This window comes from Camelina sativa, chromosome 2 (genome assembly GCF_030686135.1).
Source record: "Camelina sativa cultivar CO46 ecotype springtype chromosome 2, ASM3068613v1".
Classification (NCBI taxonomy): domain Eukaryota; kingdom Viridiplantae; phylum Streptophyta; class Magnoliopsida; order Brassicales; family Brassicaceae; genus Camelina; species Camelina sativa.
Window position 1 is genome coordinate 10,148,082 of NC_141881.1, and position 27,649 is coordinate 10,175,730.

The 27,649-nt window shown below is 39.5% G+C and overlaps 1 protein-coding gene and 1 non-coding gene across 2 annotated transcripts; one reads left to right on the forward strand and one right to left on the reverse strand.

Annotated features, from left to right (window-relative positions):
* Positions 1-19,031: 19,031 nt before the first annotated feature.
* Positions 19,032-19,138, reverse strand: LOC147948406 (small nucleolar RNA R71). The gene has a single exon (XR_015586135.1). It is a non-coding gene; the product is annotated as a small nucleolar RNA R71 (small nucleolar RNA).
* Positions 19,139-26,259: 7,121 nt separating this feature from the next.
* On the forward strand, positions 26,260-27,185 carry LOC104749744 (uncharacterized). Its single transcript, XM_010471438.2, has 2 exons — positions 26,260-26,647; positions 26,806-27,185. The coding sequence occupies exons 1-2, from the start codon at positions 26,260-26,262 to the stop codon at positions 27,183-27,185; spliced, it is 768 nt and encodes a 255-aa protein (XP_010469740.2).
* Positions 27,186-27,649: the final 464 nt, after the last annotated feature.

A 27,649-nucleotide genomic window follows, 5' to 3' on the forward strand; every position in this document is an offset into this window, starting at 1 on the left:
GCGAACAAGAATAAGTGAAACCGAAAACGATTCTAGGCATGAACAAACGAAACAGTCTCAAGAATGTAATATCAATCAAAAAGATAAAAGTCCTAAGGATGGGAGTAATTGATGTCGGTGGAGTATCCTAGTCTACAGAGTGTTTAACATACCACAAGCAAATTATACCTAAACAATGAAAATCACAACTTAGCTAATCCAATCTCTTGACAGAAGCTACTCAGACTCAACCAATTCCATAACTAGCTCGCGCTAGAGAAACATGGTGGAGCAGGCATGACAAACAAGTTCATTCACGTCAACAAACATCCTAGACAGCTAATCTCTTAGGCTAGGAACGTAAGTCTCTGGCACTAGTTGGTCAGACATTTCATCGAACACCTTTTGAGTGTGGAAATTTCTCAAACCTAGTTCCAATTGATCAGAGAGAAACTAGTAATTCTAACACTAGTCCAGAAGGGAATCATACAGATCAAGCTTAAACACCCTACATCCTAAGATCCTCCACCTAGTCTATCCCATCCCCCAAGAACTTTAACACTACTCAGATCCGGAAATCATCACCAAAAATACAAATCCAGAAATCATTGACACAAGGCATAGTAGATAGATAGAAATGAGAAGAACAACTTTGTAGAAGAAATCCAATGCAAAAACTCAATGAAATCAAAACTATTTGGATTGAAAGATTGGAATACGTTTTTGGTGGCTAGGTAAACCGTACAAAAGGAAACGAGATAAAAACTAAGATGTTCCAACCAAGACTTAACAAAAATGTATATATAGTAAAAACATGTGAATCCCTAAAACTTAAAACGACAAGGTGAAGTGTCAGTTTGGGAATCTCCTGAAGCGTGTAAGACAGAACATCTTCTTGACATGTGCATTGAATCGGAGTGTCGTCTCTCCCTGGAGTGCGGTCGAGTGGAACAGATCGAGTCGAGGTCATATGACTCGAGGTGGGTCGAGTGGAGGTGATACGACTCGAGCTGGGTAGAGTGGAGGTGATGCGACTCGAGCTGGGTGTATATGTATCCACTAAAACGATGATAACTTTTGAACCACGCCTCAGATTGACTTCAAATAAATGGAATTTGAAAGATGACTAAATTCTCTACAACTTTGATGAAGATGTCAAAGGCTGAATCCCCCGACCGTTGGCTCGAGTGATGGTTCGATTGCGGAGGTTGACAGTGGCTCGATTACGGAGGTTGAGAGTAGCTCGATTGCGGAGGTTGAGAGTGGCTCGATTGTTGCAGCTGAGAGTGGCTCGATTAGTGCAGCTGAGAGTGTCTCGATTGGTGCAGCTGAGAGTGGCACAATTGATGCCGCTGAGAGTGGCTCGATTGGTACAGCTGAGAGTGGCTCGATTGGTGCAGCTGAGAGTGGCTCGATTGGTGCCGCTGAGAATGGCTCGATTGGTGCAGCTGAGAGTGGCTCGATTGGTGCAGCTGAGAGTGGCTCGATTGGTGCAGCTGAGAGTGGCTCGATTGCATGGCTCGATCGTCTGCGTTTCCGACGTCTCCTAGACACCTGAAATACTCCAAAATGCACAATGTATGCAAAGATGATGCAAAAACTTCCTAAAAATGTAAAGTGTATAAAGGAGGTTCTAAAATGATGCAAAGCGACTAGGCTAAATGCATGACAAATACATGCTAAGGAGATGCAAAATATAGACATATCTCAGTGATTGGCCTATATCGCAGAATGCCACAAAGATCAAAGATTTCCTCTGTTTGGCAGGTTACTACAGGAGGTTTTTGCAGGGCTTTGCGAGTAGGGCACGCCCGATAACTAAGTTGACAGGGAAGGATGTTCCTTTTGTTTGGTCACAGGAGTGTGAGGAGGGCTTTGCAAGCCTTAAGGAGATGTTGACTACTACGCCAGTGTTGGCTTTGCCTGAGCAGGGAGAGTCCTATGTGATTTATACTGATGCATCTAGAGTTGGTTTGGGGTGTGTGCTGATGCAGCATGGGAAGGTAATTGCCTACGCTTCGTGGCAGTTCCGGAAGCATGAGGGAAACTATCCTACTCATGATTTGGAGATGGCTGTTGTAGTTTTTGCCTTGATCTTATCTTTATGGTGGAAAGGTGCAGGTGTTTACAGCTCATAAGAGCCTGAAGTATATATTCACTCAGCCTGAGCTGAATTTGAGACAGAGGCGGTGGATGGAGCTTGTGGCAGACTATGATTTAGAAATAGCTTATCACCCTGGTAAGGCTAACTTGGTTGCAGATGCTCTGAGTCGGAAGAGGGTAGCTTCGGCTCAGAAGCAGGAGATGGAGTCTCTGGTAGGAGAGATCAGTGCTTTGAGGTTGTGTGTTGTTTCTCAGGAACCGTTGGCTTTGGAGGCAGTTGATAGAGCAGATCTTCTGAGTAGGGCGCAGTTGGCTCAGGAGAAGGATTTGGGGCTGGTGAATGCCTCTAAGGATGTTGATTCAGAGTATCAGGTCTCAGAAAATGGTACTATCTTGGTGCACGGACGGTTTTGTGTGCCCAAGGATGAGGAGTTGAGGCAGCAGATCCTGATAGAGGCTCATGCGAGCAAGTTTTCTATTCATCAAGGAGCGACTAAGATGTATCGTGACCTCAAGAGGTACTATCACTGGGTAGGGATGAAGAAAGATGTAGCTAATTGGGTCACGAGGTGCGATGTGTGTCAGCTAGTGAAGGCTGAGATCAGGTCCCAGGCGGGTTACTGAAGAATCTACCCATTCCTGAGTGGAAGTGGGATATGATCACGATGGATTTTGTGGTAGGACTGCTAGTGTCTCGGACTTTTGATGCTATATGGGTCATTGTAGACCGGTTGACTAAGTCAGCACATTTTCTGGCCATTAAGAAGACTGACGGATCAGCGGTCTTGGCTAAGAAGTATGTGAAGGAGATAGTCAGATTGCATGGGGCGCCAGCGAGCATTGTGTCTGACAGGGATTCTAAGTTCACTTCGGTGTTCTGGAAGGCATTTCAGGCAGAGATGGGCACTAAGGTGCATATGAGTACAGCTTATCATCTCCAGACAGATGGACAGTCAGAGAGGATGATCCAGACGCTGGAGGATTTGCTGAGGATGTGTGTGTTGGATTGGGGTGGCCATTGGGCAGATCACCTGAACCTGGTAGAGTTTTCTTACAACAACAACTATCAGTCGAGTATTAAGATGGCTCCTTATGAGGTTTTGTATGGGAGGCCATGTCGTACACCGTTATGCTGAACTCAGGTCGGGGAGAGGAGCATGTTTGGTGCTAGTTTTGTTCAGGAGATCTCAGAGAAAATTCGGGTTCTCAAGCTAAACATGAAGGAGGCTCAGGATAGGCAGAGGAGCTATGCTGATAGGAGGAGGAGAGATCTTGAGTTTCAGGTAGGAGACAAAGTGCACCTCAAGATGGCCATTTTGCGGGATCCGAACAGGTCATTGACAGAGACTAAGTTGAGTCCGAGGTTTATGGGTCCATTCAGAGTGATTGAGCGGGTGGGACCGGTAGCATATAGGCTGGAGTTGCCTGAGGTTATGCGTGCGTTCCACAAGGTTTTCCATATTTCTATGTTGTGGAAGTGTGTCCGTGAGGATGATCAGTTGTTGGCTAAGATTCCTGAAGATCTTCAGCCTAACATGACTTTGGAGGCGAGACCAGTGAGGGTTCTCGGGAAGAGGATCAAGGAACTTCGGAAGAAGAAGATTCCTTTGATGAAAGTCCTTTGGGACTGTGATGGTGTTGAGGAGCAGACTTGGGATCCTGAGGCAAGGATGAAGGCAAGGTTTAACAACTGGTCCCATCTGTAATTCGTGGCTGGAGCGGGAATGGAGTATTCCAGCTCATCTCTCTTGTTTACTTCTTCACTTAGGGGTGGTTGGTTGTGCGACTAAGTAACAAGATGAGGTTGTGCTCGGAGTACAAAGTTTCGGTGAGGTGGGTTTTGAGGAAAAGTTTCCTGAAATAGAAGTTTCTAAAAGTGGAAAGTTTCCAAAACTTGAAAGTGCTAAAATGGAAAGTTTTATGTGAGTTAGAATTTGTCCATTTTAGTGGTTGAGAGTCTTGGAGGGGCTTGTGTGGCTTTAGTGGCGGATTTTTGAGTTATTGTGCCTGTGTGTGGCAGTCTTTTGAGACATTGTGTGGCCTTTGTGGCGGGCTGTTTAGCCAATTGTGTGGCCTTTGTGACGGGCTGTTTAGCCAATGTTTGCCTGTTTAGGCGGTCCTTCAGGATGTATGGTCTTTGTGATGGTCTTTCGAGACGAGTGGTCTTTGTGAGGTCCTTCGGGACGACTAGCCTTGGTGGCGGTCCTGTTAGGGACATTTGTTTGGCCTTGGTGGCAGTCCTGTTCAGGACATTTGTTTGGCCTTGGTGGCGGTCCTGTTGAGGATGTTTGTTTGGCCTTTTGAAAGGACCGACCTTTTTTTTTTAATAATAAATATATAAATATTATTAAAAAAACTACAACTAATGGTCCCATATCCACTAACCACCTAACCACAATCACAACTAACAGCGGAATAACAATACCAATAAATATCCAATAATAACCAATATCATAACCAATAATTATAACATCAACAATATCCAATACTCAAATAACAGAAAACATGAAACCAACAACCTAGCAATGTTTCTAATGACTCAACTCTAGCAACGTAGCAATGCCAGACAACATCCAATCAAGTCCTTAGAACATCCTCCACTTCATTGCCTTGATTCCACGATCACGCTTTGCCTTTACCTGCACCACAAACACATATTGCAATGCATGAGTATTTCATAAACACTCAGTAAGGCAATCCTCCCATCTACTGGGCTATACACACAAGCAATAGAGTCATCTCTAACCATCAACAACAATCAGCAACAAGAATAAACAAACCAGGACTCTGCATCGACCGACACCAACATGCATCGACCGACACCAAATGGAGGTTGCGTTGACCGACGCAAGATATGCGTCGACCGATGCAAGGTTAACTTGCATCGACCGATGCTCCCATTGCATCAACCGACGCATGCTCGACATAACACGAAAACCCTAGAGTTTACGCGCCGTCCTCGCATCTGCATTGAGCGACGCACAAGGTGCATCGACCGATGCAATGCCGAGCATCGTTTTCCTCCGAAGCTTCTCGCCGGATCTCCGTTCCTACAACCACAAAACTCGATCCAAAGCCACAACAAAGCTTCCTAACGTCCAGAACAACAATCTAACAAGTCTAACAACACACAACAAGCAAATTAGAGAGTTCTCTAGCTTAGATAAGCCATGGTCCTGCACTTACCTTTGCCAAGACAAATCTGAACCTAACACAAGAAGAAAACGCTTCTAGGAAGCTCCCACAACGATCCCAGCTACAAATCTCACCAAGAAACGTCACCAACCTCCAAGAATCTCCCAAAAACGCTCAAGAACTCTCACAAAGCTTTTTCTCTCTTTTTATTTCGCAAAAATGGCCACCACCCACGAATGAGACAAAAAAAATCGTTTAAAGGTTTTTCCTTCACCCAAAACGCAGCGTTTGACTTAAGTCAAAACGCAGGAACTTGACCTTGCATCGACCGATGCACAACTGCATCGACCGATGCAACTCCCAAACCGGGATTCTGGTTCACAGATGTTACACCTTTGTGGCAGTCCTGTTTAGGACAATTTGTTTGGCCTTGGTGGGGTCCTGTTTAGGACATTTGTTTGGCCTTTGTGGTGGCCATTGTTGGTTGATGGTTAGAGATGTCTCTATTGCTTGTGTGTATAGCCCAGTAGATGGGAGGATTGCCTTACTGAGTGTTTATAAAATACACATGCATTGCAGTTTGTGTTTGTGGTGCAGGTAAATGCAAAGTGTGATAGTGGAATCAAGGCAATGAAGAGGAGGATGTTCTAGGGACCCGATTGGATGTTGTCTGGCTTGCTAGATTGCTAGAGTTGAGTCATTAGAATGTGGTTTAGGTTGATGGTTCTATGATTCATGTTGTTTGGAATATTAGTTTATGGTTTTGGAATTAATACTTTTATATAATATTGGTTATTGGTTATTTATTGATATTCTTATTTCCACTGTTGATTGTGTGTGTGGTTAGGGCTAGTGGGTATGGGACCACCAGCTTAGATTATTATTATTATTATTATATTATTATTATTATCTATTTTTTTTAAAAGGGTCGGGTCTTTTAAGGTTATAAACGCTATAATAATAATAACTGGAGAATTTTGACCCAAATAAAATAATAATAATAACCGGGAAATAAATTTTTTAATGCCTGCGACTTGAAAATTGATTTGGGGAAAAATATTGAAAGCTAGGGATTGTAAAATTAAAAAGTGTTCTCCTTCCTTTCAATTTTTTTTTTTACGCTCTGAATGTCATCTCCTTCGGTCTCTTAAGCTTTGTCTCACTTTATCATTCCTCCTTCTTCTTCGTTTTTGTCTCTGTCTCGATCTCCTACTCTCATTAGAATACTCGCAGCCACTCTGATTTGGTCGCAACAGAGTGAGTATAACTTCTTCCTCTCTATCACTCTCAATCTCTATGATTTATATCTGTGTCGATATCTCACACTCAGATCTTTCTGTATATGCATGTGTCGATCTCTCTCTCAGATCTGTCTGTATATCCATTTGTCGATATCTCATTCTCAGATCTATCTGTTTATGCATGTGTCGATCTTTCACACTTAGATCTCGTAACTTTAAATTACAGTATTTTTTTAGCATTTTATTTCTACACTAATCCAGTTTTTTTATGCTCGCAGGTCAGTGAAACTTGAGAATTGTTTTGTATTTTGTTTGATAAAAGTAAAATTAGAAATTAGTAAACTTGAGAATTGTTTTGTGTTTTTATGCTAAGACTTTAGAATTGTTTGGGTTTTGTCTGGATCTTTACTTATCGGTTTTTTTTACTAGGTAAAAGCATCATGGTTTTGGGTCCGATTGAATTTCATTGTAAGCTGTTCTTTTTAAACTTTTTCTATTTCTGTACTTTCGTTCTAGATTTGAGTGTCTTATCGTTTTAACCGTGGTGGAGTTTTGGTGATCGTATTGGGGATATATGGACAAGACATGGGTTTGGCTTCCATGGATCGCAATAGGCGCTATTAAAAAAAAACAAACGCTGCGCATAAAATTAGTTCAATAACATATTTGTACAACGCTGTTAATAAAATTGCTATATCTAAGTATTTTAATAGCATATATATAACGCAATTAAATAAAAAACAATGACAAAAGTAAAAACGCTATATTTACTAAATTAACAATAGCGTGCAAATAAACGCTATCTAAAGGGTCTGACCTACCGTCGCAGGCGATGTCATAGCGTTTGTTATAACGCTGTCGAATTTTTGAATAGCGTTTTTTACATGCTGTTGAAATCCCGATTTCCTGTAGTGTATAATCAAGCATGAACTGGAATTGGCTACTTCGATATTGAATTAAACTAGATTTTAACCCGCGGTACACCGCGTGTATATAATTTTATTATTATTTATATTTTATGTTGTATTTGTTTGTTAAATATTAGATGTTTTGTAAATAGAGAAATAATTAAATTTTCCGACTGTTTGTACGGCTAAATATTTATATTAGTTTTTTAATCCGCAATATACTTCATGACCATTTGTTTGTTATATTTAGTTTGTTTTGTTTAGTGTTTGAGATTCTATTTTGATTTTTAATTATTATAACAAAAAATTAGGGATCTAAATACATAATAAGTTATTTATACGCTATGATTAAGTCACATTGTTCCTAATGATTTAATTATTTTACATAATCTTAGATTAATCAACTTGATTTTATATGTCAAATATTCTAATAATATTAATAGGGTTAAAAATGATAAAATGAGGATTTAATCCGTGTTAGCACAAATTTAATGATATTTTATTAATTCCAGCATGTCTTCTTTATAACTCATCTACTATATAACCATATTATAGAGTATTTTTAAACTTTTTTAATTTTACATATTCATAATATTTTTAAATTTTATTAAGTTTATCTATATTAATTAATATATTAAGTTTATATATATTAATTATATATTTAAATAAATATGAATCGAAGTTCTTCTTGTTAAAAGTCAAAGCTCACAGGTATTGAAAAATAAAATGGAATCAAATTATTGTTTTCTTTGTTTGCAAATGATTCATATATATAATATTTTACAAACGTAATAGAAGGTGTTGTTAAATATATCATAGCTTCTGTTTCCATATTGTTTTTGTTGTATTTTTTAGTTGGAATGAATGTAAAATATTTAGGAAACAAAATCTGAACTAATCTATTTTTGAAAATGTTTTAGGGATTAACTTTGTAAATAAATACAAATAAAAGGGTAGAACCCAAAATGTACTTAAAAAATGTATATATAGATGGTTTCGGTAAGTGGGTTCTAATTTCTTTTTAGTTTTATGTCGAGCTATATATTTTTTGTTTGTAACGACTTCTTTTTCCATTTTCGCAATCGCTTTTGAGAGCAGATGAAGAACTGATTCTGAAGAAGTTTTATTAGGCAGCAATAAGGTTTGTTTCGAAACTCTTATCTGACAAATAATTAATTTGGCCATTAATTTTTAGTATTTTTGGCTGAGAATTAGATAGGAAACCTCTAGATTAAGTTTGATAGAAATGAAAAGAAAATGAAAGTTTTATTATTGATGAAATTAAGCCAGAAAGAGAGCAAAAACTTAAAACTATAACTTGGTAAAAAAACCAATAGGTAGATGGATTGTGATCCATAACTTTTTATTCTTCTAATAAACCTCTACCAAAACATGCTTCCATTCATTCCTTTATTAGCCTCTCGGATCAATTCTGCTTTGGTTAATTTCTCCTTCTTAATCTTGAAAACATCCATGGTATCAAGACAAAGCCTTTTTGTAGTGGATGAATTATCCAAATGAGAGGAGAGAGCTTCATTAAGTGATCTCTAAGAGGATGGAGTAGAAGTTCCTGTTGGATATGGACTATAGGTAAGCATTAGGGATCTTTGATACAATCTTAGTTTATTCGAGTTAATCAAATTGATAATGAAGATGAAAGAATAATGGAGGATCTAGTTGAACGCATTGTGCTATTTTACCTGGTCATTTGAATCATCTGGAATCTCCACTTCTTTTTCATTTGTATCATTTGACAACAACCTAGACACCTTATAGGTATCCAATCCGTTAAAGTGATTTTCATGACCAACACATATCAAGTACTGGTATGTTTTGCCGACCAAGTTCTTAATTGAATCAAGCAGAGCTTTAGGTTAATCAATCTGTGAATTTAAGTAGTCATTTTAATAGTTGACCTTCAGGCAAAGCTTCTGGATCACCACAAAATTCATATTGTGGTGATCACTTGTTGGTCTAAATTGACCTGCTGCATAAACCAAACCAAAATGTGAATATTAGACAGGTTGATGAGGAAAAGATTATAGTTTAACTTACATGTACATCTGCGAGGACCATGTCAAAGGTCTCTCCAAAAGCAGTGGTGTAAGTTTTCCAAGCATAAAGGACTCGGACTTGCACTCTCCAGGATGTCTTGTAGGGTTTGACATCATTGATGTAAGCAATTGCTTGCGCCATTAATAAAGACAAAAAAGGCTTTAAGTTTTGCTATTGAGTGTACGTAATTGATTGCCGTGATGAGATTAGAATGACTATAAAATAGATCTATTTATACTGAAGTTGGTAACATAGGGTTTCGTAGAGATTGAGTTGTCTAATCTTGAATGGAAAGTATGAAATCTTTTTATTCAAATTTGTTTTGATTTTCTGATATCAAATTAGGTGTGTTTGATGTTTATTTAAGTTTTTTTTAGTAATTATGCTATTATGAAATTTTTTAAATGAGATGCTGATTATAAGTTGATTGGAGGATTAATTTTTCAAATTTCAATGATTTGCGTAATTTGATATGAACAGATTTTTACATTTATTCTTATGCCATGAAAATCATCTATTTTGGATAATTAGACATGTGTTGGTCGACTTACTAGAATATTGGTATTTTTGCATACTTTAAACATATAAGTAATGCAGAATAAGCTGACTCCTCCTACTCCTCCTTTCCGAAAAGATCTCATTGTCTATCTCGTAATCATTTGATTCCGTATGGATACAAATATTTTCAAAAGATAGTTAAGCCCAACATAAAAATCAATACCCAAGTCGTTGGATAGGAAGAGAATATCGGGTGGGTATTCAGATAAAGACGCGTACCCTATAAATGAAATCGATTTTTTTTTGTTTTTTTAAGTTAATTTTGTCCTTCCTAATTTTAATAAAGTGTCTCCTTTATTAAAAATTTAATGGCAATTTGAGCAAATAGATCAGAAATTTTGGACATTCTCCAATTTGTATTTCTCGTTTAATTATAAGAAGACTAGATTAAGACTCGTGATAGAGCACGGGTTGAAATTCATTTTATTTATATTATAATTTAGAATAAAATATAATATCTATTATGACAACCCGTCCCGCGGACCCTACTAGCCCACGGCTAACCGCCCCAATGGACCATCCGTAGACCCCACTAGCCCACCGCTAGCCGGCCCAACAGACTCCAAGTTGGCCCTGCAGGGCATCGATCCTAACCCATCGACATAAGTGATAAGCTAATAGACCTATGGGCCTAAGAAGCCGAGACACAATACATGGACCGTAGACGGGCCGGTCGATGGAGTCCACAAAGTGTTTTACAACACTCCCCCTTGGACGATATGACCGTGCCTATGTTGGATGGGATCGATGCAATGTGCTTAGGGGATGCTGCCTCATTAAAACCTTACCAGAAAAACCCATTGGGACAAAACCTTGGTGAAGGAAAAAGAGTACATCACACATTGCTCCCCCTGTTCCAAACATCAGTCTAAGTCCTTAAGCTTCCGCATTCCAATCTGGTGCGTGAGCTTCCTGAATGTTGTTGTCGGTAGTGCCTTGGTGAAGAGATCGGCTGAGTTGTCGGATGACTGAACTTGCACCACTTGAACTTCTCCGGCCTTTTGTAGTTCATGTGTGAAGAAGAACTTTGGCAGTATGTGCTTTGTCCGATCTCCCTTGAACAAGTAGAATATTTAAAGAAAGAATTTGAAATGAAAGACCTAGGCAAGAGAAAGAAAGAATTCTGTTTGGGGTTAAGACTTGAGTACATAAATGATAGAATCCTTTTGCATCAAATGGCATATACAGAAGAGTACTCAAGAGGTTTAATAAGGACTAAGCTCACCCATTGACTAGCCCAATGGTTGTAAGGAGCATTGATTTGGATAAAGATCTATTGGTCCAAAGAAGGACAATGAGGAAGTTCTCAGTTCTGAAATGTCATGCCTCAGTGCTATAGGAGAGTTAATGTTCTTGGCTAGCCACACTAGACCAAACATAAGTTTTGCCGTGAACCTCCTTGCAAGAATTAGTTCTTGTCAAACCCAAAGGCACTAGAGTGAAATTAAGTATTTGTTACGTTACCTACAAGGAACTTTAAATTTGGCTTTATATTATACTAACTATAACAAAGAAGGTTTTAGTTGGTTTTGCTGATGCAGGTTATAACAAAGAAAGTTTAAGTACGTATGGTTGAGGTTGAAGACTCCACATATCAGGACGGATTGCGGTATGGTCGAAGACAAGGAAGCAACGGTCATACATGAAGACAATACCGCCTGCATCGCACAGCTTAAAGAAGGTTACATCAAGGGAGATCGGACGAAGCACATTCTCCCAAAGTTCTTCTTCACACATGAACTACAAAAGGCCGGAAAAGTTCAAGTGGTGCAAGTTCAATCATGCGACAACTCAGCCAATCTCTTCACCAAGGCACTACCGACTACAACATTCAGGAAGCTCACGCACCAGATTGAAATGCGGAGGCTTAAGGACTTGGAGTGATGCTTGGAACAGGGGTAGCAATGTGTGCTGTACTATTTTTCCTTCACCAAGGTTTTGTCCCAATGGGTTTTCCTTGTAAGGTTTTAATGAGGCAGCATCCCCAAGCACATTGCATAGATCCCTTCCAGCATAGGCACGGTCATATCGTCCAAGGGGGAGTGTTGTAAAACACTTAGTGGACTCCATCGACCGGCCCGTCTACCGTCCATGTATTGTGTCTCGGCCTCTTAGGCCCATCGGTCCATTAGCTTAAGTCTTATGTCGGTCTAATGTAAACTCTATATATATGTAACCTCGATCATTCATTCATTAATAAGAACAAGAGATTTCGTTTCCTAAATCCTCTAGTTTACAGCACGCTATCAGCACGATAGCCTCTAAGGCCAACTGAGAAAATCCTAACCCTAAATCCTCTATGAGGACTATGGGCCGGCTAGGAGTCTGTTGATAAGCTAATAATTCTGTTTGGGGTTCCTAGTACATAAATTGTATTGAGCTGCAGATCAATTGGTGACAGCTTGTTCTGTGGGAAGGTTGTTAAAGGGTGGGGACCAGGGTTCGAGGAACGCATGGCGCACCAATAACCTACTGGTAGATTTGGATATCCACAGTGATGGGTTAGGATCGATGCCCTGCAGGGCCAGCTTGAGGTCCGTGGGGACGCTAGAGGAGGGCTAGGAGGGTCCACAGACGGTCCGTTGGAGCAGCTAGCGGTGGGCTAGTGGGGTCCGCAGGACGGGTTGTCACATATATGATTGTTTTAAAAGTTTTTTTGGATAAAAAAATATGCAATAAAATCATATTCTAAATATGATTGGCTTGAAAAAACAATCTATTTTGTAAGTTTTATAGTGTTAATTTTGTGATTTTATGTATGAGAAATGGTTATGTTTGTTATTTGTTTTTATTTTAATTTTTGAACATATTTGGTGAATGTTTTTTCATATGGCATGTGTTTATTGATATGCAAACAATAAGCACAAAGAAGATAACTAGTTCAATAAACACTAATTATCATCTCTTGGGTATTAATAATATTGTTTGTAGTAACAAATTAAGTTATCAAATTTTACATTACTTTATATTTGGCTCATGTATCTAATGTAAGCAAGTAAATAATTATCGGTATCCTAAATTTTCGATTTTAGATTTTAGATTTTAGATTGATAAATCTTCTTTACCTAATATAAATTGATATATTAGAAAACAAATATGTCTACTACAGTACTACTGAATAATATTCAATTTTTAATTTTATCAACTTAATAATAAATTTGCATTTATTGAGGAGAGAATTACAATTCATGTAACCAAAAAAGATATGACGGAGAAATTTAAAGAGAAAAAATTTGATTACAATCGTAATAAATGAAAGAATCACGCAAAAAAATCTTGTGAATTTAATATTTAGAGTTATTTGTTTCTACTAATAAATGTTCAAATTTATTGCGAAACTTTTTGAACAAGCCAAATAATATTGAAACAAGTATAATAAATTAAAAAGTATATTCTTTTCTAAAATTTTAGAATCGACACCCTTTCATCACTATCATATCATTTCGTTGAGCAAGACATCGTGTTCTTATGTATTATTTTTGATCTTTGTAGACATCCATTTCTTAAAATTCAATTACAAAAAGTTGATCTCGCAGGCAAGCTCATGTGAGTTGCGGGTTTTAGCAGTTTATGTCCGCATGTTGGCAGCTCACTTTGCCGGCTACTATTATTTGATTAAAAGCAATATATATTATATATAGAAATAAATATTTTTACACAGATATGTGACACCTCGGTTTTGGAGACTTGCGCAGAGGTTTAAAAGAATTGATTTAATCATCTATGTCACCAAAGTGCACTTATCTTTTCTGTCAAGGATCCTGAAAGAACTCTATAGTTAAGCGTGTTTGAGCTGGAGTAGTCTAAGGATAGGTGACTTTCCGGGAATTGACTGTCGGAACTATGCGAGTGAGGACAAAACACAGGGAAATATCATATGGTGAGTTGTAGGGATGGTAACAAGTCTTTAAAACCTCCCGGACGTAGCAAACTGGCCGTCGGATATGGATGGGCTCACAGACTTAGTGAGAAGACGTGAGACCCGTTAAGGAAAGTGGACCTATGGACTGGGATATGACATGGGACCTACTAAGAGATGGCGGTCGGGGCATTACAAGATGTAATAACAATATGTAATAGACGTGATAATATAAGGAATCTTGATGTAAAAAAAACTAAATTACTTACAAAAATATAAAATATATTAAAAGTTATTTAAAAGTATGAAAATTGTTAATTTATATTTAAAATAATTTGATTTTTAATTATTTTAAAATTTACTTTATATATCTTCCCACTAACATGTTGGACTTAGCGAGACGGGCTTGGACATAACATTGAAAAAATAGTTTTAATAACTTTTATGTTCAAAACAGTTGAAAAGGGGTCTCACATCACAGACAAGTTTACACAGGTTGCGGGTTTTAAAAAAAAAAGTCCATGCGGGTCACAAATTTAGCGGGCAAGCCTATGCGAGTAGTAGCAAGGCCCTACGAGTTACAAATTCCGCAGACAAGTCCAGATGGATGCGGACTAGTCCGTTTAACACATATAGTTTACACAAACAGAATGTACACACAAAAAACAGACAAAACAATATATAAATTTAAGAAAATGTGATTATGCGTCAAGTATACCTTGTATCAAACCCAAACAAAAAAATAAACTATATTTGATTTTCATTCAATAAAACACAAAATATATGAAACACTTTTTTTACAATTTAATCTAAACAAGAAAGATAAAACATTAACGAATATCACATCTCCAACAAAATAAAATAAAAAATATACTTGCGGTGTAGGTTACAATTTTTAGAACCCGATTACTACCCGAACTACGGAGTACCTGAAAAAAATATTTAAATAATTTTAGCTAAATTTTGGCATATCACTTATTTAACAAATATTTTTTGGATATTTTGATTATTTTTGGTATTTAGGTATAAAACTAATTGATATATTCAAAATTATTATTATAATTTTGGATAATGGTATTATAGCAATGCTAAATATTATTAATATTATAGATATTAGTTATTACTATATTTTTAGGTTTTATAGATATCCGTTTGGGTAGCAGGTATTACCCTAACCCGAATCCAAACCCACAGGTTGGTAATATAAAATCCAATAGAGTTATTTAGGTATACCCGTACTGACCCAAATCTGTCTTTCAGAATGGATTCTGGGTTGGATATGTAAGCAACACAGTGGGCTCAAATGTGGAAAGAGTAATAGACTCAACAAGCCCAACAACAACCAAAGCTGGTCTAGATAAGAAGAACACAATGCCAGCTCAAAAGCAGAGTGTCGAGTTTACGGAGAAGACGACAAAGACAACGGTCCTCCATGAGAATAGGTTTAACGCTCTACAATCTCTATCTAATTACTCACCATGACAGCTGTACCATTATTGTCCTGTTGTAGATTGTTCCATAAGATCTATATAAGGCAAATGTAAATCAATATTGTAATTATCCAAGAAAGTAAAGTTTTCTCAAATATCACTAAAGTCTTTCATGGTATCACAGCCTCTGTAAACCTTAACAGGTGAAACAATGGCGAATACTTTTCCGTTTCCAGACAACGTTCATCTCACCAGCTCTGTTACTCTTAAGCTGAATGACACCAACTACCTTCTGTGGAAGACACAATTTGAGCCTCTCTTGTCCAGTCAAACGCTTATCGGCTTTGTCAATGGAGCCGTCAATGCTCTAGCTCAGACTCGCCTCATCGTCAATGGTGAAGTCTCCAACGAGGTCCCAAACCCTCAGTATGAGTCGTGGTTCTGCACAGATCAACTTTTGCAGTCTTGGTTGTTTGGTACTCTGTCTGAAGAAGTCCTTGGTCATGTTCATAATCTGCAAACCTCTCGTGAGATCTGGTTGTCTCTTGCAAAGAACTTCAACAAAAGCAGTGTTGCTCGAGAGTTCTCTCTCTGTCGAAGTCTTTAACTTCTCATCAAGAAAGACAAGTCTCTTTCTTCCTAATATCTGGAGTTCAAGAACATCTATGACTCTCTAAGCTCCATTGGAAAGCTTGTTGATGAGTCTATGAAGATATTTGGCTTTCTTAATGGTTTGGGGAGCGAATATGATCCGATAGCCACGGTCATACAAAGTTCTCCGACAATGCTCCCTGCTCCAACGTTCAACGATGTCGTCACTGAAGTTCAGAGCTTCGATTGCAAACTCCAATCCTATGAGGATGTCACTTCAGTCACTCCTCATCTTGCTTTCAACACGGAGAAGATGAATCCGTGTGATCCTCAGTTTGCTTCAAGAGGTCGTGGTCATGGTTTTGGACAAAACAGAGGAATGGGAGGCTACTCTACAAGAGGACGTGGGTTCACTCACCACCAGTCTTCCTCACCATCCTCTGGCCAGCGTCCATTGTGTCATATATGCGGTCATACCGGTCACACTACACTCAAGTGCTACAACCGCTTCGACAACAATTACCAAGCTGAGGTTCAAGCCTTCTGATGTTCATATATTTTACCCTGTTTTCCCTTAGTATATTCACATCTTTTGCATCTTTTGCTATCCATTTTGACCATTATTGCATAGCTTTAGGACTAATCATGCATTAGAGTTTAGTTGCATTGCATTTGCATCTTTTCATGCATAATCAGGTGATTTTGGAGCTTAAGGAGCATGGAAGCAATGCTGAGGAGAAGTGAAGCAATCATGAAGGAAAAGCAAGAGAGTTAAGGCTGAAGAACTAAGGTCCAGAGTCCCACTCGACCGCCCACTCGACCAGACACTCGACTGTGTGCAGAGAGGGACTCGACAAAGTGGAAGCTGCACGAGAGAAGCCAACTCGACCGGTTACTCGACCGAGCACCGGGTCGAGTTGGCCGAGCCGCCTAGCTATTTTGTCTTTTAGCATTTTTAGGGCTTCCACTACTTTTTCTATTTAAGGACCTTGTACCCAGCAGCCACCAAGAGTCCAGCTTTTTAGAATAGTCAAAAAACTTAGTTTTTACCCTTTTGGGAATTATTCCTTTTGCACTATTATTTTATTAGATCTTGTACTTCTTTTAAGAGAGAAAACACTAGATTCTTCAATATTGTTGGTTTCATAACTTTCAGAATATTGAAAATTCGAGTTTGATTCTTTCTCCAATATTATAGATCTTTGCTTTATCTTTCATTTGATGCAAGTTTCAGTATTTTCTGGGTTTATGACTTTGATGTTCATCATGTGTTCTTGTGAGTAGTTGCTTAGGATCTTGAGGATGGGTTAGGCTGGGCTGTGTTTGAGGTTTGTTTGATTTGGTCAAGCTTGATTGTGGTAGAATCTCTTCTAGGCTAGATGTTCTTAATGCTGATCCTATAACTGAGAGAGTAGGGTTTGATTTCAAGCATCTTAGCATCACACCAATGTTTAAGAAGCATATATAAGGTTAGATCTAGAGCTTACCATTAGGCTTGCTAAGAGATTAGAGGTCTTGTTTGGTATGAGATATATTGCTTAATGCCTGCTTGTGTAGATTCTTTACTTTGTGAGAACAAGTCTAGAGATGCATAGGTTTGATTGTTTCTTGCCATGAGAGTGGATTAAACATGTCTTTGAATTATATGTCAAGAGATTAGCTCAAGTTGTTTGAGATCTGTTGACCAAGTTAGATGACCTCAATCATTAGTCAAGCCCATGAATCCCTCCTCAAGGCCTTCCTTGTTTATTGATTTCTAAGTCTTAATCCTGATGTTTGATTCGCTTGTGTATTGCTCTGTTTTTCTTGCATTGCTCTGTTTCACGGATTTGCCCAGCTCGACCCTGCACTCGATCTACACTCGATCGAGTGCTTGCTCGAGTTCATCAACTACAAATCATAAACAAGAGTTCATCCCCAGAACTCTTGTTTATGATTTGTAGTTGTCCTTTCTTATCTCTTGTTTCATTCTAGTTGCATTTCTGTTGCATTCTCTTAGTGTCTTGTTCATTACTTGTCTTGCATTAGTTCATTAGCATGGTTTCTATTTCTGTTCTAGCTTCATATTAGTCATAATCATTCTGTTCCATTTATATTTAGCATCTAGTTCTAGTAGCTTTACTTTCTGCTGTTTACATTTCATCAGTAGGATTGTTAGTGACAAACATCCTTTGCATACTTGGCTTAACTTAGGCTCATATACACATCTTGATTGTTCACAAACTCTCAGATTGGATTGACACCTCTTATACTGCAACTGCATAAGGGACATTGAAACACCCTGCCATCCATTCATTTCATATCTCACCATCACTTACATTCATCATCCATACCACAAATATATCGTGTTTCAATTTGGCGTCGTTGCCCATTTGAGAGGGTTTTTGTGACATTTAGGATCATCATTAGTCTAAGATTAAGTTCGTTTATCCACTTGTAAAGTTGCTGAACTCGAATCTTCTTTTGCTTGGCTGTCTTGAGTTTCAGGTACCACTCGACCACCCACTCGACCACCACTCGACCGAGTAGTGATCAAGCACTTGATCGAGTCAGACAGTGTATCTAAATAGACACCATTTCCCAGTTAACTCGACCACCCACTCGAGCCTGTGCTCGACCGTGCACCTGGTCGAGTCAGTACATCAGTTTGTTGATGCACACAAGGTCAAAGGGGAAAGACAATCTTCAAAGGCCTATTGACAACATCCACAGACTGCAAAAGGGTTTGAGACATAAGCAAAGAATAGTAGTTCAAGAACAGCAAGGAGATCAAGTGATAATGGAGCAAAAAGATCAAGTTCCAAGACCAAGGAACATTGGTGCTGGAGATGCACCCAACACACACAACCAGAGAGCTGGTATTGTGCCTCCCACAGTAGCAAACAACAATAATGAGATCAAAAGTGGACTGATCTCAATGATTCAAGCCAACAAATTCCATGGACTGCCAATGGAGAATCCCCTAGACCACCTTGATGAATTTGATAGAATATGTGGTCTCACAAAGATTAATGGAGTGAGTGAGGATGGATTCAAGTTGAGGCTCTTCCCATTTTCACTTGGAGACAAGGCTCACCTTTGGGAGAAGACTCTTCCTACTGGAGCAATAACCACATGGGATGCTTGCAAAAAGGCTTTTTTGGCGAAATTCTTCTCGAATGCAAGGACTGCTAGATGGAGGAATGAAATTTCTGGGTTTGCTCAAAGAAACAATGAGAGCTTTTGTGAAGCTTGGGAGAGGTTTAAAGGATTTCTGACTCAGTGTCCTCACCATGGCTTCAGCAATGAGTCCCTCCTAAGTAAATTGTATAGAGGAGTGTTTCCCAAAATCAGAATGCTTCTTGACACAGCTTCAAATGGCAACTTCCTCAACAAGAATGTGGAAGAAGGTTGGGAATTGGTTGAAAATCTTGCTCAGTCAGATGGCAATTATAGTGAGAACTATGACAGAACCATAAGGACCACCTCCCCTGACCAAGAGGACAAATACAAGAAGGATTTGAAGATGGTCAATGAGAAGCTTGATAAAATCCTCCTTAGCCAACAAAAGTCTATTCACTTCATTAGTGAGGAAGAGGTTCAAGTTCAAGAGGGGGAGAGGGAATTTGCTGAGCTCTGTTATATGCAAAACCAAGGTGGATTCAAAGGCTACAACCAAGGAGGGTTCAAGAACAACAACCTCTCCTATAGAAGCATCAATGTGGCCAATCCACAAGACCAAGTATATCCACATCAACAGCCTCAACAACAACAAAACTATGTCTCCAAACAACAGCAACAAACGTTCCAGCCCCAATTGTCTCCCCCACCAGGGTTTCAGACTAACCAAGGCCAGGAACAAGACTTAAGAGCTATGATGCAACAGTTGTTGATTGGGCAAACACAAGGAAAGATTGAGGAAGCCAAACAGTTTGCTGAGTTGAATCAAAGGCTCACATCCCAGTATAATGACCTGAACATGAAGTTTGAAGGTCTCAACTCTAGAGTGAAGTATATGGAGAGCAACATTGCCTCTACTTCAGCTCCTAAACCCAACCAACTCCCTGGAAAAGCTGTTCAAAATCCAAGGGAGTTCACTGCAAAAGCCATCCATATCTCTGATGAGGAAGTCACTGAGGACAGTGAAGTCCAAGTTTGGGGGAATTCATCAGTTACTGAAGCCCCAAATGACGTTTGTGCAAAGCAAATGGAGTCCGACATTGCACTCGACCGAGTGCAAGCTCGAGTGGTCGATCGAGCTGAAGACTCCAAAGCTGTCAAGCCTGCTAAGTACATTCCTCCTGCTTACAAACCGCCTCTACCATTCCCAGGACGTTTCAAAGCACAGAAGCTTAAGGAGCTTAGGGAAATCATTGAGAGAAAGGAAATGATGGCTAAGCAACAAGAGGATGAGAGGGTTTTGAAAGAATAAGCTGTGGTTGAGAATCAAGAGGAAGTGATGGCCATACAAGAGATCATCATTGCTTACCAAGAAGAGGAGAGAGGACCTGCCTTGGAACAGTATGAACCATATCCTCTTTATAGAGATTTTTTGCTTGATTTGTCAAAGAAGAAGGCTCAAGCTCAAGATGAGAAGGATCTTGAGGACCTTGGAGGAGTGATCATCCCAATTAAGCTTAAGTATCCAGGTCCATTCTATCTGCCTTGCACACTTAGCTATCTCCACTACAACCAGTGCCTATGTGACTTGGGAGCATCAATCAGTGTGATGCCTTATTCTATAGCACAAAAGCTTGGGCACACTGACTTCAAATCCACCAATCTTCATGTATGCCTAGCTGATGGGTCAAATAGAGATGTGGTTGGCAAGTTGGAGAACATCCCAGTGAAGATAGGGAGAGCAAGGGTTCACACTGATTTTGTGGTCCTAGAGATGGATAAGGAGCCTGAAGATCCTATCATTCTTGGGAGACCATTCTTAGCCACTGTTGGAGCCGTCATTGATGTCAAAGAGGGTCTTGTGACCTTGAACATTGCCGAGGGTATAGCTATGAAGTTCAACATCTATAACCCAACCAACCTTCCTACCATTGATGATCAACCATTTACTATAGAGGACAAAGGTGGTCATGAAGGTTTAAGTGATAAGGCAACTCCAAAGGCTGACTTTGATTTCCTCACTTCAAGAAGATTCTGTGGAAAAGCTTAAGAGGTCAGTTCAAGAGTTGACTGGTATGGTTGAGGATCTCTAAGTCAAGCTAAACAAGAGGTCTTTGAGGAAAGCAAGACCAAGGCTCAAAATCAAGAAGAAGTATGGTTTGTGTGTTAAGGGTGAGGTGATCAAGGATCAACTTCACAGTGATCAACAGGTTCCAGGGAGGATTTCATCACCTCATTGGTATCTAGACCAAGTCTAAAAAGGAAATCAAAGTCAAGCTTAGTGACTTTAAACAAGCTCACTAGGGAGGAAGTCCCTAAGGTATCCTTTGTAAATATGTTTTATTTTCTTAGTAGTTTTGATGTGTTTTCTTTTATGTTTGTGTTGGGCAGGCCTTTTAATGAAAGTGTAGATGGGTATGGAGAAATTTGGAGTTGGGGAAGGAGAAACGCAAGCCCACTTGACCAGCCCACGAGAGGTACTCGACCGAGTTGGAAATGAAGTAAAGCCCATTCGATTCTTATTTCTCTAGAATCATCGAGTGGAGGGAAGACAAAGAAGAAAAATTTTGAAATTCAAAATTTGGTCAAGGTACTCGACCATGTACAGTCGACTGTGGGGTCGAGTGGCAGCAAAAAGCAGGTCAAAGATTCCCATTTCAAATTTGAATGGTATGGACGCTCCACCCTTGTCTCATTGTCCCCTTAGCTTCTTTAAATAGAGCTTGCACGATCCTATACCTCTCACACTCTCTCATTTTGCTCAAAACAACTAAATTCAAGTTTTAAAATCTCTCTCAAAGTTCATCTTTTGCTCAAGCTTAGTTCTTTGAAGTTTTTGGGGCACTAACCTATTAACTTTGAGCTTTGAGTCTATTCCCTTCAGTTCTATTCAAAAATGTCTTCAAGGATTACCAAGAAGTCTCAACAAGCGGCTGCAAACTCCATGGAACATCGTGATGCTGGCCTTGAATCAAGTGGAGAATCTGGAAGAACAACTCGACGCCCCACTCGATCAAGCACTCGACCGAGTGGTGGTCCGAGTGGTCGGTCGAGCCAGATACCGTGTCCAAGGAATCACTCAGTTGAGGAAGATCCTGAGAGAACTGAGAGTGAGGAAGAAAGGGAGCCAACCCTTAATGAGTTCATGGGGAGACACAAGGTCAAAGGGAAGAGGCCAGCAGTTGAGGTTGAACAAGAGGAGATAGAAAGTGAGAGTGAGGAAGAAGATGAAGAAGAAGAGCTAGAGGATGATGGATAAGCAGAATCTTGTGGTTTTACAAAGAGGCAACTTTATGAAGCCTTCATGAGCATGGAGTTCCTGGGGACTAGATATCCACACAAGGAAACCATGGAGAAGCTAGCCATTGATGAAGATGTGGAGTATCTCTTTGAGAAGAGCAACTTAACCAAGTTCATGGTGCTTTGCATGGAGGGCTACAAGGAGGAAAGTTGTGAATTTCTTGCCACAGTCAAGCTGCATACATATGCAAGGAAGGATGCTGAGGTAGGAGCAGGTCATATTTCCTTCACAATCAAGGGGAAGAAGCATGAGCTTTCAATGAAAAAGATAGCCAATGTGTTTGGTTTTGAGGTTGGGAGCAATAGGAGCTTGATGATACCAAGAGAGGAGCTCTATTCCATTTGGGAAACCATTGGAGACAACATCACCTACTCATCCTCCAAGACCAAGAGTTCAAAGATAAGAAGCCCAGTTCTAAGATACTTCCACAAAGCTCTTGCCAACACCTTCTTTGCTAGGAAGGAAATTGGAAATCTAAATGAGGGAGAGCTCAAGATGATTGACATGGTTTTGAATGGGATCATCCTTCAAGCAAAAAATGGAACCATCATTCTTGGGAGCACTGTGGAGACTGATCTTGGAATTGTGCTTATTGACCATATGATAGACTTGAGGAGCTGGGTAGGCAAGATGTACAACAAAGGTTCAAGAGGAGCCCTAACCATTGGAGGCATTATCACTCCAATACTTCAAGCTGCTAAGGTCCCACTTTGAGGAGAAAGGGTTTCACCAAGGTGGATAGACTCAAGATACCTCGCCACCACTCTCATACTAGCCAAGGAGATGCATCAAGGAAATCACATCTTCAACTTTGAGCTCCCAACAGTTGGAGAGAAGCAATTGATCCTACCTAACCAAGAGCTCACCACCATTCAAGAAGGAGCCAACATTGACTTTTGGCCAGCTGATGAGTTCTTGTTTGATGGGATAGTTCAACCTAGAGTTGAAGAAGCTGGGAATGCACAAATGGCTGATGGGGAAGAGCAGTTCTACTTTGAAGATTATGAGCCCAACTCAAGGGATAGTAGAGGAGTGAGGGAGAATAGAAAGAGGTTGACACTTTTGCAAAAGTGGAGCAAGTGGCATGGGAAGAAGTTTGATAAGCTGAAGAAGAAGGTGACCAACATGGCTAAGTCTATCAAGGGCTTAAAGAAGGAGATTGCTGAGTTGAAGAGTGGAAATTCTTCACCTACACCATCAAGCCCTTTGAGGAGAAGTAGCTCAACTAGAGCACTTTCAAGAGTTGCAATGTACGAGCCAATTCAGAGGAATAGGAGTTCAAGTAGCCGAGAACAACCATTATCGAGGCACTCGACCGGGTCACTCGAGCACCCACTCGACCGAGCACCCCAAATGCACTCGGCCGAGTTCCAACCCAGATCACCATATGGCTTCCCACCTCCAGCTGCTTATCCAGGATATCCAGGTAACCCTCCCATCCCACCCCAGTACTTCATGGATCCAGCACTCTACCAGCAGTTCTACCAGCAACAAGCTCAAAATTTTGGCATCCGCGGTCCAACTCGACCACCCCACTCAAGCATGCACATGACCGCGTCCAGGTCGATCGTCGTCGTCGAGCTGCCCCAATCTCCATCTCAAAGTCACCAGCAAGACCCCCACCTACTCATTTGACAGCATGAAAGAGGATGTGGACAACTTCTTCTCCAATCCTTGAGGTACCACTATCACTCTCACTTGTACATACCATTGCATCTCATATTTGTGTTTTGTTTTTGATCTTGAATCCTCAATCAAATTTCTTTCACACAGAGGACTGTGTGATTTAAGTTTGGGGGAGGGTTTGAGATAGCATTTGACATTGTGTTTTATGTTCTTATTTCAAATTTTTAGCATCATCATGTTAGTATTTGCATAGCATCTAAGGCATAGAAAAACCCTAAAATTTTGAAATTTTTTTGCAAAATCTTTATAAAAAAAAGAGTGTTCATGTAGTTTGCATTGCATATTAGGATCTTGTTTAGCATGTTCCATGTAGGATTGTATAATATTTGCATTAGGGATCTATGATGAGTTTTTCCTTGTTAGCTTGTTTTCTTCACTAGACTAGGATCAATGCCCAAGTTAATAGTACTTTGATGCTAGTTGAGTAGTTAGAAGCATAAGATTGAACCAAGCCTTGAATTCCTGCATTGCATTTGGTCTAAATTGAAGCATGTTGTGATTTGATGTCATTTCCTACTTATAAGAACCTAATATTGACTTTCAATTATCAATGTGTGCATTGTTTTAAACTCATGGATACCATATACATATTTGGATCATCTTTCTCCTTTTTACCACTCTTGTTGATCCAAGTAGCTGATTAAACCATTGAAATCAGTTTCCCTACCCCTTAACCAACCCTTCTTTCAAGCCATGTTTATTCTTGTGTGTGTGAGGCCTATTTTTGGGATTGAGCTTGGTAGAAAGTGTTAGGTTTGAACTGACAAGAGTAAGTAAAGTCTTGTGTAGTTCTAGTTTGCATTTTTCAAACTAGATAGGACTAGGTGGTTCACTTGTTGGGTTTGGGACTTGGCTGTTTTGAAAAGAAAAGAGGAAAAAGAGAAAGAAAAAGGGTAGAGTCTTTAAGAGGAGAATGTGTTTAACCAAGGTCTAGTGAAAGGATGGGAAGTAAAAATTTTATTAAAGATGGTTCTAGTTAAAGAAAAGAAAAGAAAGAAAAGAGAAGTCTAGCAAAATGCTTGTATGTCTTAAGAATAAGAAGAAAAGAGAACCATAGCAAATAAGTAAGAATCCCCCATCCCACTAGAAAGTTCAAATAAGAAACCTCTCCTAAGACTTGAAAACCAAAAGAGAAAAGGGTGAAAGAGAAAAGAAGAAGTTAAAGGGTAGCACTAGGATCATTTGGGTTTAGATTGATAGGATAACTTTGGATACCTTTGGGTAGACAAGGTTTTGTTCTTGTATGTGTCTAAGTGTTCTTACCTTTAGCATTCTTCTAAAGCTCAATCCATTTTTTATGAGAGAACCTTGAAATGTGAAAAGCCCCACTCTAAAAAGAGACCATCATTGTCTCAAAACCTTTATCTCCAAGCCAAATGAATTTAAGCATTGCATAGAATTGATTCACGTTCTTGATTAATGAATGATTAAGGAAATGGTTGATTTGAATGCATGTGGATATCTAAGGCTCAAATCAGTAAAGGTTGTAATATGCTTGTCTAAAATCTTTAAGTACAGCTCATTCAACTTACATCATAGTACTAGTAACTTGGACATTGATTCTAGATGGTCTATTTGCAAGCTTTAGGAGCTGAGATCCCACTTTCAAACCTCACCTACCTTCTTATGTCTTGTTTTGGCATATCACTTATTTAAGAAATATTTTTTGGATATTTTGATTATTTTTGGTATTTAGGTATAAAACTAACTGATATATTCAAAATTATTATTATGATTTTGGATAATGATATTATAGCAATGCTAAATATTAATAATATTATAGATATTAGTTATTACTATATTTTTAGGTTTTATAGATATCCGTTTGGGTAGCAGGTATTACCCTAACCCGAATCAAAACCCACAGGTTGGTAATATAAAATCCAATAGAGTTATTTAGGTATACCCGTACTGACCCAAATATGTCTTTCAGAATGGATTATGGGTTGGATATGTAAGCAACACACTGGGCTGAAATGTCGAAAGACTAATAGACTCAACAAGCCCAACAACAACCAAAGCTGGTCTAGATAAGAAGAACACAATGCCAGCTCAAAAGCAGAGTGTCGAGTGTACGGAGAAGACGACAAAGACAACGGTCCTCCATGAGAATAGGTTTAACGCTCTGCAATCTCTATCTGATGACTCACCATGACAGCTGTACCATTATTGTCCTGTTCTAGATTGTTCCATAAGATCTATATAAGACAAATGTAAATCAATATTGTAATTATCCAAGAAGGTAAAGTTTTCTCAAATATCACTGAAGTCTTTCATGGTATCAGAGCCTCTGTAAACCTTAACAGGTGAAACAATGGCGAATACTTTTCCGTTTCCAGACAACGTTCATCTCATGAGCTCTGTTACTCTTAAGTTGAATGACACCAACTACATTCTGTGGAAGACACAGTTTAAGCCTCTCTTGTCCAGTCAAACGCTTATCGGCTTTGTGAATGGAGCCATCAATGCTCCAGCTCAGACTCGCCTCGTCGTCAATGGTGAAGTCTCCAACGAGGTCCCAAACCCTCAGTATGAGTCGTGGTTCTGCACATATCAGCTTTTGCGGTCTTGGTTGTTTGGTACTCTGTCCGAAGAAGTCCTTGGTCAAGTTCATAATCTGCAAACCTCTCGTGAGATCTGGTTGTCTCTTGCAAAGAACTTCAACAAAAGCAGTGTTGCTCGAGAGTTCTCTCTCCGTCGAAGTCTTTAACTTCTCATCAAGAAAGACAAGTCTCTTTCTTCCTACTATCTTGAGTTCAAGAACATCTGTGACTCTCTAAGCTCCATTGGAAAGCTTGTTGATAAGTCTATGAAGATATTTTGCTTTCTTAATGGTTTGGGGAGAGAAATGATCCGATAGCCACGGTCATACAAAGTTCTCTGACAAAGCTCTCTGCTCCAACGTTCAACGATGTCGTCACTGAAGTTCAGAGCTTCGATTGCAAACTCCAATCCTATGAGGATGTCACTTCAGTCACTCCTCATCTTGCTTTCAACACGGAGAAGATGAATCCGTGTAATCCTCAGTTTGCTTCAAGAGGTCATGGTCGTGGTTTTGGACAAAACAGAGGAATGGGAGGCTACTCTACAAGAGGACGTGGGTTCACTCAACACCAGTCTTCCTCACCATCCTGTGGCCAGCGTCCATTGTGTCATATTTGTGGTCATACCGGTCACACTACACTCAAGTGCTACAACCGCTTCGACAGCAACTACCAAGCTGAGGTCCAAGCCTTCTGATGTTCATATATTTTACCCTGTTTTCCCTTAGTATATTCACATCTTTTGCATCTTTTGCTATCCATTTTGACCATTATTGCATAGCTTTAGGACTAATCAAGCATTAGAGTTTAGTTGCATTGCATTTGCATATTTTCATGCATAATCAGGTGATTTTGGAGCTTAAGGAGCATGGAAGCAATGCTGAGGAGAAGTGAAGCAATCATGAAGGGAAAGCAAGAGAGTTAAGGCTGAAGAACCAAGGTCCAGAGTCCCACTCGACCGCCCACTCGACCAGACACTCGACCGTGTGCATAGAGGGACTCGACCGAGTGGAAGCTGCACGAGAGAAGCCAACTCGACCGGTCACTCGACCGAGCACCGGGTCGAGTTGGCCGAGCCGCCTAGCTATTTTGTCTTTTAGCATTTTTAGGGCTTCCACTACTTTTTCTATTTAAGGACCTTGTACGCAGCAGCCACCAAGA

What these genes read in the sequence shown, in the direction of transcription:
- LOC104749744 (XM_010471438.2), top strand. Translation starts at nt 26,260, where the DNA reads ATGGCGAATACTTTTCCGTTTCCAGACAACGTTCATCTCATGAGCTCT. An exon ending in AGAGTTCTCTCTCCGTCGAA is followed by an intron (nt 26,648 to 26,805) that starts GTCTTTAACTTC and finishes ATGATCCGATAG; the next exon opens with CCACGGTCATACAAAGTTCT.